Source organism: Cydia amplana, chromosome 3 (genome assembly GCF_948474715.1).
Source record: "Cydia amplana chromosome 3, ilCydAmpl1.1, whole genome shotgun sequence".
Classification (NCBI taxonomy): domain Eukaryota; kingdom Metazoa; phylum Arthropoda; class Insecta; order Lepidoptera; family Tortricidae; genus Cydia; species Cydia amplana.
The window spans coordinates 15,328,034-15,345,352 of record NC_086071.1 but is presented as its reverse complement, the minus strand read 5'-3'; the positions used below and the strand labels follow the sequence as shown (position 1 = coordinate 15,345,352).

Genomic DNA, 17,319 nt, shown 5'->3' with positions numbered 1-17,319 from the left:
ACATTTTATTTTAGCTTTATGCGTAAAAATCGGTCACGTAGTAAGGTAAACGTACTAGTGCTCGACATGCTAATGCCCAATAGATGGCACCCTGCTGTCACCTCTATTGACAATGACTTAAGTTTCAAGATGACATGTAGGTACTGGGACCGCGTCGAGCACCAGTACGTTTACCTTACTATTTATGACTTCTAAACGTAAAATCTGACGTTCTTGGGTCACAAATTAAAAGTATTATGAAAGAGCAATAAAAGCATTACCGCCATATATTTTTATTTAAGGACGCCATCTTGTGAGCTCTTATTAGAGAAGGTTAAAAAATGTACAAGCAGAGTAAAGTAATGAAAATTGGCGCGGCGTTGTATTGGGTACATTTAACAGTCTTCTTTATTTACTAGCCTCTGTAAATATTCAGAGCACGATTTTGTCAGCTGTCGCAGTGGACTGACACTTAAAGTTTGTTTTCTCAAAGTTGAATGAAATTCGTGGGAGGGGTGCTTCAGTAATATGTATCTTTTCAAGAAAGATATCTGAGACGTGATTGGAAACCACTTTTTTGGCGCACACGCGTTTTTCACACATTTTTTCTAGCTTTCTACTGTAGGTATAATTATTATAAATAGGCCGATTTTTATTTTGATGTCGATTATTTTTGAAGTGAAAATTTCTTTAAGATCGGTTTTCCTAGGATATCGGTGCCGTCATATAGCGGCCGTCTCCATACTAAATAATACGGCTAAATATGGATGTCGTAGTATTTGTATGGAGACGACCGCTATATGCCGGCACCGCTATCGGAGGAAACCAAAGCATTAGCGGCGGCGGCGCTGTGTACTTTTTGAGGTGGGGAAAAAATGTTAAACGAGACAGCGTAAGACGGTCACGTGACCGTAAGACGGACACGTGACCTGATCGAAAAACTGTTACATGTAATGTCATTGAGTTTTTCTTTATTGATTTAAATGCCATCTAGTGAGTTTCGCTCTAACTGGTATTAATATAACTAGAGTACTAACAGTGGTGTGCTTAGGGGTTTCAAGTAATTAACGCGAACGCTAGATGGCGTTAACCTCAATAATACATAGTGCATTTTGCAATAGTTATTGAGTTTTCACTTCTGCCGGCACTCCCTGAGTGCAACCCGTTGTTTTTTTTGTTAGATAGACAATATTTGGCAGGTTTAAATAACTCGTTATTCTGAGCGGAATAAATACGAAATCAAAACTTGTCCCGAAAAATGAATGTAGGTACCTAATTATCCCTAAAGTTACGAAAATAAGTACTTTAGGTTCGTTTTCGTTATCCAGTGAAAGTTTATCTATCCTTCAAACTTTATACGACGTAAAAAATCGACAAAAAATTAAAACTCGGCACAAGTACAGTCACCTGCAATAAAATGTTACTCTTCGCAAAAATATGTGACACATACTTATGGCTCTACAAATAAGATCCTCTCAGATAGTTCTGCGGCCTTCGTTCCCAACAAACAATTAGGCGACACTTAGCACCTATTTTATAACCTTAAGACATAGAACGGCGGTACAATAGCTGCATAGTCTTAGCCTACAGGCTGAGGTGATATAAAAGTGTTTAAGGGGTTTAGCTATAGCTTTAAGAGCTACAATAACTATTTTAACCGCTATAATGCATGCTAAGCAGCTAGTGTTATAGCTCAAAGTGAATTTTATAACCTTAGAATCTATATGAGTTATAAGCAGCTGCAATTTGCACTTAAGGTTCTAAACAGGCGATAAAAAGTCTCTTATAGCTCCTTGTATCGCTAACTCACTTAACTTCCTTGTATCACTTACAGTAGAATAGAGAAGTTATTAGTCGCTATTATAGATCATGTAGTCGCACTTAAGGTTCTAAACAGGCGATAAAAAATCTCTTATAGCTCCTTGTATCGCTAACTCACTTAACTTCCTTGTATCACTTACAGTAGAATAGAGAAGTCATTAGTCGCTATTATAGATCAAGTACCATAATATAACTTATACTGTTATTCGAGACCAACTTACAAGCTAAGCCTATAGCGCCATGTTAAGATGGCTGATGAATCAATGAGCAAAACAAAAACTATAAATTAGAACGTAAATACTGAATAACAATGCATAGCTTTACTCAATGTTGACCTAATGTTAGTATTATTTTACTTAAAACCGGAATTCACGGATAATGTAAAAATTTTCGAAAATTAAATACGGTGGACCACAATTAAAAAACTATTACATTTTGATAAATATACCCAGGATCAGAGACCCTTTAAAATTTTGTTAATAATACATATAGTAATTGACAGTGTAATTAATTTCGCCGTCATAAATCTGCAGATAGCGCTGGTACCAATGCACTATAATAATATTTCCTTTTATTTATCCGCCATTAGATTTCACTTCAAGCTGTCACAAGGTAAGCTTACGAACAATAATACAAAAATGTAAACATCTACAACCAAAGAAGATAGTGACAAAGGAAAATAATGTGCATTTACCTTCTTGAGTGTTCCAAATGTTGACCAGAAATGCCAATATACCATCTAAAGCTGAAAGTATCATTTATATAGCCCCATACTACTACTCAAATAGGTAATAGTCACTTATCTGGCACCCCTTTAACTCCTAAGTACTTAATCAATGCTATTATAGCACTACCATAGCGCTCTTCTACCTCTTATTTCAACCTGTAACCCCGTTGTAGCGCCATTTTGCAACCTCAGGTGTTAAAATTTGTGCCCAATCCGGGGATATTACGGGGTTATAGCCAGTATAACTCCTATTTTTAGAACATCAATAGAACTAAAGGAGCGATCGAACGGTTATATAGATCTCTTTTACCTCTTATATTTAGCGCCTAATGTTAGTTGGGTTGTGTAACATATTATTGCAGGCTGTATTAAAGAATGCTGAAATACGTTGATATTGGCGCTGGCGAAATGAAATCAGAGTCATCCCATTAGCCATTTAGCTCACACCTATTGGTTGCACGTGAGATGTCTAATCTCGACTCAAAAGCCCGTACCATGAGTCACTGACAGTGTCAAAACTGACATATATACGCTATCGAGAACGTAATTTACTTTTCACACCTCCTATTCAGAAAAGAGCTTTTTCTTCCCTGCTAGGAGGGATCAAAGTGGGACTTTCCTCCCTGCTAGGAGGGATCAAAGTGGCACTTTTCTGTTCAAGCACACTATTTTTACATTTTTTTGCACATTATTTTTTTAGCTTAAATAATCTTTTTAAGTATCAGATTGTGTCAACACTAAGATTTTTTTATTTTCCGCATAGTTGATGTGAAAAGCAGTATGTGTCACACGGTATCAAAATTATTTCGTCTTGGGCGTTAACACTTGAATCCCTCATTACGCTCAGGGTTCATGACATTCACACATTAAGTGCTTCACTGTCTCTTCCTCTTCGCCACAGATACGACAATCGGTGTTGTCAGAGTGTCCCATCTTGGCCAGAATTCCTTTGACCCCGCAATGGGCAGTAAACACCCCCGTTATGATTTGGAGTTGTCTTTTGCTAAGTTTCCAAAGCTTTTTGCTCCAGCCGGAGTCTACTACTTGCATAAAGAGCTTTGCATGCTTTAGACCCGTCAGACTGTCCCATTCTTCCTGATGTTTGGTCTTGGTATGGTCTTTAATAGCCGCTGTGATAGTTCCCTGTGAGAGCCCCACGAATGGTTCCGGACTTATAACATTATTTACAGATCCGGTTCTGGCAAGTTCATCTGCATTTTCATTGCCTATGAATCCCTCGTGCCCTGGGATCCATACCAGTTGCACTCTGTTTTGCCTTCCAAGCTGGTTCAGAGCTTGGACGCCATTATATACCAGTCTAGAGTCCACTCTGGGCGCTTCAAGCGCTTTGAGTGCAGCCTGACTGTCACTGAGTATATAGATATTCTTCCCTTGGGTAGTGAAGGTAACATTCGGATTCAGACTGCGCCAGCGTTATTGCTGTAGTATTGCAGCACGACCTTGCTACATAACCGTAGGTAGGCATGCATTGCTGTTGCAAATTTCAAAATCAATGTAGATGTACGGATTTTTGCATCAGTAACGCTGGTGCGGGAGTCTGAGGGGATGCCGCGAAAAACGAAAATTGCTGATTGCGGGTATCTTTCTCTTTTATTTACATGAAGGCGTAATTAGAGTGACAGAGAAAAATGCCTGCAATTTGCGAACTTCGATTTTCGATTTCAATTGCCTTAAGAATCGCGACGATTTGTAGCATCGCATTTAACACTCGGAACAACGGGTAAACTGTGCCGTTAGAATAAACCGCAAATAGTTGTGCTGTTTCAGGATGTAATTAATTTTATTTATGGGACACGGTTGGTACGTTAAAGGCCATTATGCTTGCCAGCTAATATCGGACATTATTATTGGCGGAGTAGGAGAAATGAAGTGATATTACGTGATTGGTGGCAACCTGGCAACTAATATTGGTTTATGATTTTTATAGTATAGATAGACAGTAGGTTTAAGAAATATGTACCGTTTGTGTCCTAATAAACATTACAACATTAACCATTGCAATGAAAAGAAAGGAGCAAAGCTAAAAAAAGTACTCTTTTTTATAAGTGAAAATTTCCGAACCGCGAGCTCATTCAATCCCAGCGGGCTAAAAAGAGCTAAAACTTCCATACATTTTTGAAACTTTGCTTAAGACGAAACAGTATTTTATGCAAATATACCGTCTCGCTAACGACGCGGCTCATAAAACTAGTGCGATAAGGGCAAGGTGAAAAATCCTGCGTAAAAATCTCAAAAATCGAGGTTTCGTACTCCACTGTTTCCTCCTCCAAAACTTAACCAATCGTAACCAAATTTGGAAATCTAAATGATTATGAAATTATCTGTGTCGGACCGTATATAAACATTTTTCATTTTTTCATTTTTCATTTCGGCATAGTCAATTAGGCCATTTTGGCCATTTCTGAAGGACTCTAGCGCCTTAAAACACAAAAATATCAAAAAAGCAAAACGGTCCGACACAGATATTGATAATATTAATCGGTGTTGAAAATCATTGCTCTAGCTTCAAAACCCACGGAGGAACAGTCGAGTACGTTTGTATGGAGAAATGACCACTCCTGTTGCCTCTTAATGGTACCGCCATACAACGTTTATAGAATTGTGATAACACAAAAGAAAATAAAACTTTGGGACATTTTTTTCTAAAAAGAACGTAATGTTTTCGTAAAGTGTCATTCTATGGAACTTGCTAACTATTGAATTTGTCTCTGAATGATGAATTTACTAGTGACTTTTGTTTACATAGTTCCATAAAATGACACTTTAATAAGTAAGTCCTATTTACCACGTGTGTACTAAATCCTCATGTAAAAAGCGGCCAAGTGCGAGTCGGACTCGCCCATGAAGGGTTCCGTATTTAGGCGATTTATGACGTATTAAAAAAAAACTACTTACTAGATCTCGTTCAAACCAATTTTCGGTGGAAGTTTACATGGTAATGTACATCATATATTTTTTTTAGTTTTATCATTCTCTTATTTAAGAAGTTACAGGGGGGGGACACACATTTTACCACTTTGGAAGTGTCTCTCGCGCAAACTATTCAGTTTAGAAAAAAAATATATTAGAAACCTCAATATCATTTTTGAAGACCTATCCCCCACATAGATACCCCACACGTATGGGTTTGATGAAAAAAAAAAATTGAGTTTCAGTTCACAGAATACATCTACTTACCAAGTTTCAACAGTTATAGTTCTTATAGTTTCGGAGAAAAGTGGCTGTGACATACGGACGGACAGACAGACAGACAGACAGACATGACGAATCTATAAGGGTTCCGTTTTTTGCCATTTGGCTACGGAACCCTAATAAAAACTGCCAAAACGTAATGTAGTTAACGTGTTTTATAAAAAGCCTCTTATTACATTCTCATTTGTATAGGTATTGGTTCTTTTTCATATTGGTGAGCAATAAAGGATAATTGTATTGTATTCTCACAAACGAAATTCAATGGAAAGGTCTATTTTCCTTTTAAACGTAATTGTAGTGAATCAATGGTTTGAACACAAGATAAATGACCAGTATACCCTATTTATCAAACAGGGTTCAAGGTGAGGACTTAGCCGTAACGTAAGTCAAGTTAGGAAATTAATGCGATAGGTGTTTCGGACAGTAAAAGTTTAGGCGACCCATGAACTTTACGCGCTATCTCAAGCGCAGGCCAGACGGGACGATCAAATCGACCGATTTGATCAGAAAAGAAATTGGCGTCAATCTCCAATTTATTCACCAATTTTAGTTTCATAGTGATATTTGAGCGATCTAAATTAAAAAATTGCCATCAAACCCGAATATTGGACTCACAAATTGGTATTCTTGCGTCCGCAGAGGTCCGCACCTCCATTTTATCGGTAACTAGCGACCCGCCCCGGCTTCGCACGGGTAGTTCAACGAATTTACACAAAACCTTTACAAATTATACACCAAAACCTTCCTCAAGAATCACTTTATTAATATGTGAAAAACGCATGAAAATCAGTACAGTAGTTGAGTTTATCGCGAACATACAGACAGATAGACGCGGCAGGAGACTTTGTTTTATAATATGTATTGATTAATTGACATTGGTCATAATCGTTTGCATACGCACGGCCTGATTTGATTGGACAATTTCATCAGATTGGTGAAAAATTGTCTCGTCTGGACACGGCTTCACATCTAATTTGTAAAGTCGTTTTTAGCTGACTGTGAAGGTGTTTTCGGATTGATGTTAGGCCATTAGCATTACGGCTATTTTTTTCTTATGAGTAAAACATATTATACGATCAGGATTTTAGATATTAAATTTATTTATTCTAGTCACCCATAATTCAAATCAGGCTAAAATAAGTACAATTTTGATTTATCAAAATAAATATTTAAAACATAATACGAGTAGATTACGGTTTTTTACTTAGTTAAATTTAACCCAAGTTTAAGTTAAAGCGGACACAAAAATATGTAATTAACAGAGGTCGGCGAGGAGAGCTATTTACCTTATAATTTGACATGCCTTACGTCGTATCATAGGGAAAATTGCTCACCCCCGCCGACCTCTGGTAATTAAATATGTAGGTAATTAAGTAAATTAAATAGAGACTAGTAAAGTTCGTAATTTTTTTTTAAATATGTATACTTCAACATTGCCCTTAGCGTCCAGGTTCTACCCTACTTAGTTAAATTTACTAAGTGACCCAAGTTCAAGACAAAGTAGACACAAAAACAAAACATAGGCACCCGCAGGGAATTTTGTAATGGAACAAAAAAGGCAGTACGAGTATTTCTTACCATATCAAAAAAAATACTGTGGTTTGCCAAAAAACTGGTCTCATTTTGAGGCTCGAGGGTCGGTTGCGTAGTGGAGGACATTCCAATGGTGTCCTCATACAAGGTATCTGAAAAAAATGGAGACTTACAGTAATTTCACATGACAGGTCTATGTGCTGAACGCACGTAAGATCTTCACATGCATCATTGAGTTACTATTACTATCATCATCATCATCATCATTTATAGTACTATTACTATAGTACTATAGAGAAGCCATACCAAACAATGAAATTGTCGCAATTAGGTCGCAATCACAACATGTACCGCGCGAGCAAAACGTCAAAAGCGCCGTAAAATTCATGGCGCGTACGCGTTTAGGTCGCAACATTTACGAAATATTTGAAGTCTAATCATTGTTCTACCATTTAAAGTGTAGACAATAAATATCCATTTCGACGTAAACAATTATACATGGAGGAGACATTAAAGTAACATAAAAATATATATATTATGTACTTGTACATATATATTACTTGAGGAATCTTCAGTATAATTTTCAGTACAGTATTCCCTGCTCCGTCTTCGCATTCAAACGCTTTGATACAGTGTCGTCTCGAACTTCTGACTCTTATGGAGATAGCTCTTACGAGTATTACAGATATTATGACTTTAACTGTCAGCCAGAAAATTATTTGTGAATATTCCTTTCCCCATTTATCATTTAATCTTGATGCTGTTTTCTTTAAGAAACTATTGTATTCAGTCCCTAGTGCTCCGTCGAATGAAATGACTAGTGGTGTAAAGGTGGCTCTTAGGTCCTCTGTGGCTCTGGCGTATTTAGATGTTTCTCTCGGCTGTGTCTCTGTGCAGTTTTTTACCAGTTGAGATTGCTGTAAGAGGAAGCGTCATCGTCAGCATTTACTATGCGTACGTCAAAGAACTATTTCCTTTCAGGTTCCCACACACTGTTTAGTTACCATTAACATTTTTAAGTATTCCGTTACCTGGTTCAGTTACCTAACAGAAAGCTTAGTTTTAGATAATCTTACCAAAACACAGTTCAAGGCTTCGATAAAACTTAACTGCGCTGAATAATTTTACAACAAAATTCTCGATTACGTAAGCACACGCGACGGTGGACGTATAACTGCTGAATTTATAGACGTAACCTTTAGTAATAATAGTATTTTCGTAGTAATTCCGACGAAAAGTATCTAGGTATTTTAGGCAAAGATCTGTATTCACGTGAAGAGGTTTACATATGTACATACATACATGGTCATAGTCGCAAGCACCTTTAGCTGAACTCCCAAGGTCGTCCGTTTAAAACGAATCCTCAGCCAGCAAGTAGCTACTTCCGAACCTCGACAATAATGTACTATTTACTAATGGACCAACCCCGAAAACGCGGAAAAAAATTGGCAGTTTAATTTTGCTGGTCTGATGTTGAAATTTCCTATGAGAGAGTCAATTTTTTTTTCGCGATTTCGGGGTTGCTCCCATAGTAAAAGTTACTTAGTATGACCTAAACATTAACGGGTTTGAGTAATTGCTTTTCGTTCAGTTACTTACATACTTATACAAGAAATGCTCGTTTAAGGCCTGTGCACACCGGCTTGCGTGTGCGTGACGTGCACGTACGCGTGCGCTAAAATCTTGGAGCCGCACACGTCACGCAAGCGGTGTGCCGTCTCTCATAAGGATCTGTATACTACAAGTACTACAACGCTGCACGCGCACGTGCACGTCACGCACACGCAGCCGGTGTGCACAAGCCTTTAAAGGTATAATATTATATGAAACATGGCTTGACATTTTATTTGACTAGGGAATCTGTGATAGGACTGATATGTATCACGTACCTAAGCTACATATATCGATATCATGACCTGTACGGATATGATGGTCGTTCTTGTCTACGTGACAGCGTGATAAAACGGTGTCCGTCACTTTCTTTCCCACGGTGTTAAACAGTGACAGTTATTTTATCACGTGGATAAAGATGGATAAAGCTATCCATAATAGGCTGGCTGTTCAAAAATGCTAAATCGCGTCTCTACGCTGAGGACGGTCAGTAGGGCAGCGCATCGATTGAAAGTAATCAATGTAGATTACTTATTTATAAGCTAACGTACAGCAGCTACCCGTTATAGTCGGAGTAACGTAGGAATTGATTATGACAGGTATGTACACTTAAGTATATACCTACAGAATCTAACAAAAATTGTGGGGATCCGTTTAAGGGCAAATTCAATAACGAGTTGATTTGAAAAAAAGTAGAAGAATTTTTTTTTGACTCGCAATTGATTTTTGAAGTGAAAACTTCTTTAGCGGCACTGGTCACTCTTTGAGGTGGGGAAAAAATGATAAACTCGAGACAGCGTAACGTGACCGTAAGGTTTAGATGGCCACTCATTTAGATGGCATTTAAATCGATAAAGAAAAACTCAATGACATTACATGAAAAAGGTTCTAATCTTGTACGGGCTGAAATACGAGGATCTCACAGTTACATTCTAACTTTATAAATATAATTCAATAAAGCTACATCTTGATGAAATCGCTAATAAAAGTGAACTCTAGTACTGGTGAATAAAACTAAAAATATCATGACCAAAATATATTTAGATGCGAGGCCTGCAAGGTAACTTGACAATTTCTATTCGAATTTTAAACAATTAACGCTACAAATTAAAGCTCACTGGCCAGCAATTTCGGAACTAAATTTTTTTCAATAGAAAGGAGGATGGGTCAATTATACATAGTGCTGCAGACATTTTGGACTAGTCATTGAGTTTTCACTTCTGTCGGCACTTCCGGAGTGCAACCCGTTGTTTTTTTTCTGTGATTTTTGTCGTTCAAGTCGGCCAGCCCTCCATACAAAGTTTAATTTTATTTCTTCTACTTTTGTTCTAAATAGAACACTATACCGAATATGCCCGATCCTCAGTATTTTTGCTACACCATGTTTATGCAGGAAATACCTACGCCGTTTGACAGTATAAAGGTGTTCACTGATTACCAGTCCGCCGGACGATATCGGCCTGTCAGTTAAACGCAAAAGGTGAAAGTTCCGAACAACTGACAGGCCGATAACGTCCTGGGAACTGGTAATCTGTGGGCCCCTTCAGCGTATATTCTATTCTTACGTTGCTACGACTACAGGGGTTTTGACAGCGTCTACGGCAGGCGGCCTATTGGCATGAGTGTGAGCTAAAGGTTGGATCGTGGTGTCTCATTCCAACACATAATAGCTTGCCGCGTATCAGCAGCAGTGCAGCCGTCTTCAGCGATATTCAAAGATAAACTATTTTTTTTTACTTTATCTTTGAATATCGCTTTAACTTGTACTGTCCCATTTTCTGTGTATACCTACATATATGTATAATTATATGTACTTACATGCGGGATGGGCATTAATTCTGTTATGTGTCATGTATAGACAAAAGGGTAAATCAGAAATTCAAGCAATTTTCACGGGTATATTAATTAAAATTTAATTTCAGATATTCAGACCCAACTTAACAATGCCTGTTTGCGAATTGAAATTGATGTACCCAAATCACCCAATTAGTAATTCACTGGAACTGACATAATTCAGACAAGTAAAATTCGATTCCAATTACCACATGAGCTGCTTAACGAACAAAAAATACTGTCAACGTGAAATTAACTTTATTCAAAAGGGTTACGTAACATTTTTATATGTAGGTAAGTCTTGGTTAGAGTCGAGGGGATCCCATGAGACGAGTATCGCGTGGCAATATCGTTTGACAATTTGCGTAAACTGTATTTGTAGGTATGTATGTTCACAGAAAAAAAACCGGCCAAGTGCGAGTCGGACTCGCGCACGGAGGATTCCGCACCATCAACAAAAAATAGAGCAAAACAAGCAAAAAAACAAGGAAAAAAACGGTCACCCATCCAAGTACTAACTCCGCCCGACGTTGCTTAACTTCAGTCAAAAATCACGTTTGTTGTATGGGAGCCCCACTTAAATCTTTGTTTTTAGTATTTGTTGTTATAGCGGCAACAGAAATACATCATCTGTGAAGATTTCAACTGTCTAGCTATCACGGTTCGTGAGATACAGCTTGGTGACAGACGGACGGACGGACGGACGGACGGACGGACGGCCAGCGGAGTCTTAGTAATAGGGTCCCGTTTTTACCCTTTGGGTACGGAACCCTAAAAAAGTATGTTGCATGTCTACGCCCATAGATAAGGGCGTAGACGTTTTTATTTCACTGTAGGTAGGTAGGTCCATTGGATTAGGTAGTATTGTTAGCAAATTAGCATAACCTTCGCTCCTTCTTCTTATTATTTCCATTTTCCATTCTAAGCGTAAGAATCGTTTCCTAGAATCATATCCGTGGTAAGTTGTATTTAGGTATTCTGATGGCGACTGCAGCAGCGTTACTGCTGCAACGTTACTGCGGCGTTGTCACTGTCAATTCGCTTGATAAATAACATCGCGTATTATATGAACACATCGCGTATTATTACATTATTTTTGTAAATGACTGTTTGTTGCCTAAATAAATTAAAAAAAAAAGAAAAAAAATTGCGTTGCTGTCGTTGCCACATTACCAAGGCTCGGAAAAACGCCCGTCATTTTGAAAACATTACCCTGTTCCGTACAACACAGACTTCTTTAAGTATATATTATACCAATGCCAACGTTAAATATGCCTTAATGACATCCGTAAACCGTAAACGAACATTTTCGACTGGTAAATGGATCCTAAATTATGATTTGTTTTCAAAATGACGGGCGTTTTTCCGAGCCTTGCACATTACTTAGCGTAGCGATTATAGAATGTTCAATCCGTCATTTACTTTATTATAGAAAACGGTGACCTGCTCGTGTCAACGCCGCAGCAGTAAAGTTACAACAATATTACAGCTGCTGTTGTCATCCGAATGACACCTTTATAGTCACTGTCGTCACTGTGTTGCTTCTTGCTTATCACATAGGTTAACCGCGGTGTGTTTTCGGCACAGACAAGACATCCTCTAGACTGAGCATAGTAGCGCTACGCCCTCTGCCACAAATATACGGTAGTTTTACTAAATTTTCGAGTCAAAGTGTCTTTGTGTGACGTGTCTTTGAACGGACCAATCACGGCACGGGCCTCGCTCACCTCGTCCCGCGCACCCCAGTATTTTTGGCAGCATCGATTTCATAAAATAATTGCTCTAATCTCCGTCTAGAGGATTCCTAGTCTATGGTTTTCGGCTTTATCCAGCTAGATCAAGATGGAATGCGCATACGTCAGTAATTTCGCGTCGCGAATGAATTACGCGGGTCTAGGTGGCACGCCAATTGTCCAGTTGAACTCAATTGTTTCCCGGATGCATAAGCATTGTCGTGGCCAGGATGGTTGGAAGGGATCGGAACCGGTTTTTTGCAAATACTTCGAAATAGACATATTTTTCTAATTATTTTATACCTGCTCGAAATGTATGTTGCGTTTTAGGTGACGACGTGTTATTAGATTGCCCAATTAGAGATGAAATAATTAGCAAAAAACGAAAAAATACCGTTTTCGTTACCATAAAAAAAAATACCGGTATCCGATCCCTGTAGAACCTATAGGTACACTATAACTATTGGGTTAAAAAGGATTAAAGAAGAAGAGAAATTTAATGGGTGGGTCACAAATTTTTGAATTATTGTGTCCCGTTGTCCGAGAGATAATAAATTTCGTTACAAGAAATGTTCTGTCACATTGTAAGTATAGTCTTGGTGATTGGCCAAAAAAACGTTGCAAATGGTGTTAAAGGTATGAAAATTGGCACGATTGATCTTTAGGACAATAGACGGGTCTATCGCGATTTTTTATTTATTTATATCGCGATAGACCGGTCTATAAATGTAAGTTAATATGTGTTCAAAACGCGAATGTTTTAAATATTATACTTTAAAAAGTTTATTGATCGAACAATATTTTCCTACACTTCTTGAGCTTCTATGGACCACCTTAAGGTCACATTCGTATACATATCAACTGCAGCTGCACGAGGGCGCTGTCATCTGTCAATTTCTTTAATAAAATGACACAACGGATTTAACGTTCTGTACGGCTACCATCAGTTTGGCGCTGACATAAACGCCGTCGAGAACGTAATTTACTTTCTATACATCTCGTTTGCACTAATATGCGAGTACTAGCGAGATGTATAGAAAGTAAATAACGTTCTCGATGACGTTTAATGTCAGTGACAAACTGATGGTAGCCGTAGGTACTGATCACGGCAGTAATGCGGTTACGAACGTCACTCATTTTATCGAGGAAGTTACAGCGCCCGTATCAACTTCACTGGAGAAATGGCGCAACAGTAATGCCGGTGCAGTCATCATCCGAAGGTCCCCTTAATGCTGCTACAGTCGCTATCCGAATATCACCTTTATTTATGTAACCAAATCGAAACCGCACAACATGCCGTATTATTAAGCAGAAGAGAGTACAGACGAAAATCTTTCTACAGACTTAATAATGGAGGTCTCCTTCTTTATTTGCCATGCCCTAACGGACGTCGGCGACCACCTTTGCCATCTCTCTCCTGCTTTTAGCGATTAATAATGGAGGTACCATCTTGTATTTAGTGTTCGTGTAGAGAAACAAAACACCCGCGTGATCAAGTAAACACATACAATATCAGTAGGTACGTAACCTACGAGGGGCGTTCAAAATATTCTCGGTATTGATATCTTACGACCTCTTCTAAAATTTCTTTCGTTACTGGCCGCTAAGGTTCATTCATTGACATTAAAAAAAAGTATAATTCGAACCGAGATAGTCTTTTGTTTTTCTGCAATTGCTGAACAAACATGAACATCCTGTGCGAATTGACAATGTTAACTAAATTAGAACATCGATGCGTGATAAAATTCTTGACAAAACAGGGTAAAAATCAAAAAACCATAAAAGAGGAAATGGATTGTGTTTACCGTGAGTCTGCTCCTTCTTTATCTACCATTCAAAAGTGGTCAAGCGAGTTTAAACGCGGAAGGGAGAGTATTGAAGATGACCCTAGACCTGGCCGGCCTGTAGTAGCTACTTCACAAGAAAATATTGATAAAGTGGAAAAACTTATATTGGAAGATGGTCGAGTGAAGGTAAAATCTATAGCACAAGTAACCAATCTCTCTATTGGTACCGTACATGATATTATACATGACCATCTTAATATGTCAAAAGTAAGTGCAAGATGGGTTCCGCGAATGCTGACTCGGCTTCAAAAAGACATGCGTGTAGCTTGTTGTTCCGATTTTATTGACCTGTGCGGTGAAAATCCTGATGAGGTGCTGCAAAGAATAGTTACTGGAGATGAAACCTGGGTTCATCATTATGACCCAGAGAGTAAACAAGAGTCCATGCAGTGGCACATTAAGGGTTCAGCTCATCCCAAGAAGTTGAAGGTCATCCCTTCAGCTGGCAAGGTCATGGCCACGATATTTTGGGATTGTGAAGGAGTATTACTAATCGATTATAAAGAAAAAGGTATAAATATCACAGGACAGTACTACGCTAACATTCTACGTCAATTAAAGGATGTAATTAAAGAAAAGAGGCGAGGAAAGTTAACCAAAGGTATTCTGCTTCTGCATGACAACGCCCCCGTCTATACTGCTCATATTGCCAAGGCAGCTATTGTTGAACGTGGGTTTAAAACTGTTACTCACCCACCGTATAGTCCGGACTTAGCCCCCAGCGACTTCTTTTTGCTCCCCAATCTTAAAAAGGATCTGCGTGGAAATAAATTTTCTGACGATGAAGCATTGAAGGCGGCAGTGGAGGAGCATTTTTACACGAAAGATAAAAAATATTTTTACGAGGGATTAAAAAAAATAATTGATCGATCTTTTAAGTGTATGAACATAGGGGGGGAGTATATTGAAAAATAAAAATATCAAACTTTTCGTACTTGTTTGTTTTCATTCTCATACCGAGAATATTTTGAATACCCCTCGTAGCTAGTTTCAGTCTAAACAAATATAACTACTTACTTATCACGTTAGAATACTATTCCTCTTCTAGGTTGCATGTCGTGCCATATAAACAGACATACAAATAACTAGGTACTACATAATTTAAGCTAATACCCATGATATATTTAATTTTCGGGCTATTTTCAGTAAACGTACAACAACATTAACATATAAAACTTAAAAACCGGCCAAGTGCGAGTCGGACTCGCGCACGGAGGGTTCCGCACCATCAACAAAAAATAGAGCAAAACAAGCAAAAAAAACGGTCACCCATCCAAGTACTGGCCCCGCCCGACGTTGCTTAACTTCGGTACAAAAATCACGTTTGTTGTATGGGAGCCCCACTTAAATCTTTATTTTATTCTGTTTTTAGTATTTGTTGTTATAGCGGCAACAGAAATACATCATCTGTGAAAATTTCAACTGTCTAGCTATCACGGTTCGTGAGATACAGCCTGGTGACAGACGGACGGACGGACGGACGGACAGCGGAGTCTTAGTAATAGGGTCCCGTTTTTACCCTTTGGGTACGGAACCCTAAAAACTAGGTAAATCTAAAAATAAGTAAAACTAATCTTAAAATAAATAACTAAAAACTCCATATACCCCTGCGGCATGGTGCCAAAAATGCTGGCAGCATTTCCTCGCTGTATCGCAATACTTATTCTTTGTGCGAGGAAGCTGCCAGCTCTACGATCACCAGTAGCATCTGCTATTAATGCTATTCGATCTATTCCAGTCTACAAGTTATAGACTATAACTAATATGTATAAAAAAATAACAAATTGTCTTACCAGCACAATATCATCATAACTGAACAATCCTCTTCAACACTTAACTAAAATGTCTTGATATCAGACACAATTAAAACTGGAATGTCAATGAAATCATTATCACTCATTATTTTCATTACATGAATATTGTTTATGACGACACCAAAATTTAAAAACCCATTATGTAGCACGCACTTTTGAAAATGTTAATAATTATTCTCACGCGACACAGGCTGTTTTTTTTTTAAGTGCTAGGCGCGCTTGGGGCCGCACGGTGGTTTTAACTGAACCCCGTTGCAAACCTTGCGTGTTAGTACACCCACCGCCCGCCTTGACAGGAGTCGCCAACCTTTTTCAAAACAAAGTTAAAAATATAGCTATGATTTTAACAATATTAGGGTGGTATTCCACCTGTCCAATGTGTATTTGCGTCTCACATTTTGCATAGTGAGGGTGTGAGATGCAATGCACGTTGGACCAAGATATTGGACAGATGGAATACCTTACTTATATAAGCAGAGAGCAATAATAGTCCTGTGAAAATCAAATTGCTTTATTTTATGATCTTGTCTTTGCAAATTATTATTAGTTTGAGAGATATTTTTGATTATTAAACAAAAAACGATAAAATTAATAACCCTCTAGATTTTGTCTAAAAAAAATCTACTATTGTAACTCAAATGTGCTTCCTTAAAAATTTACCACAAACAAAATGCTGAGATCATTGTATAGTTTCTATGGCAACGAGAACAGCAAATATAAAATATTATTCACAATAAAATTGGTAGTATGTAATGGTTCAAGATATTAGGGTATTTATTTATATAGACTGTAACCATAGAATAAATATTAGTATTTCATACAGGACCGACATGCTTTTTCTTACATGTTAATATCCAGAGAGGAAAATGGAGACCAAGTTTATTGTATGGAGAAGCGGGAGTCCCTTTTCTTCTTATTTTTTATTTTTTATTCGGATTATAGGATAAATAAATAATAAATAAGACTCAACATTTTAGGATTTACTAGAATTCTTAAACAAAAGACCCCTAATGGAATTAAATGAATAGCCCCGCAAGGTTTATTTGGGAACTCAACTTCCGAGCGATGAGCAAATATTGTTTTAATTTCTCCTGTTAGGATAATTTACTTTCCATTATTTACATAAAAAATAGCTTTTCCTTCCGTTTTCAAATGTATTATTAACCGACTTCAATTTCATAGAAGGAGAAGATTCTGTATTCGGTTTG

The 17,319-nt window shown here is 37.9% G+C and overlaps 1 protein-coding gene across 2 annotated transcripts in view; it reads right to left on the bottom strand.

Moving 5' to 3' along the window:
- The window catches only part of LOC134662779 (glycine receptor subunit alpha-1), a 48,701-nt gene extending 32,480 nt beyond the window's left edge, over window positions 1-16,221 (bottom strand). The window contains exons 1-2 of one of the 2 annotated variants that reach the window (XM_063519073.1): window positions 16,091-16,221; window positions 7,319-7,425 (exon numbers count right to left, since the gene is read on the bottom strand). In XM_063519073.1, the coding sequence (XP_063375143.1) occupies window positions 7,319-7,416 (98 nt within the window). In that variant the 5' untranslated portion in view covers window positions 7,417-7,425; window positions 16,091-16,221. Of the gene's footprint in view, window positions 1-7,318; window positions 7,456-16,090 lie in introns of those variants that run through there. The other variant, XM_063519074.1, reaches the window with a different exon arrangement.
- Window positions 16,222-17,319: the final 1,098 nt, after the last annotated feature.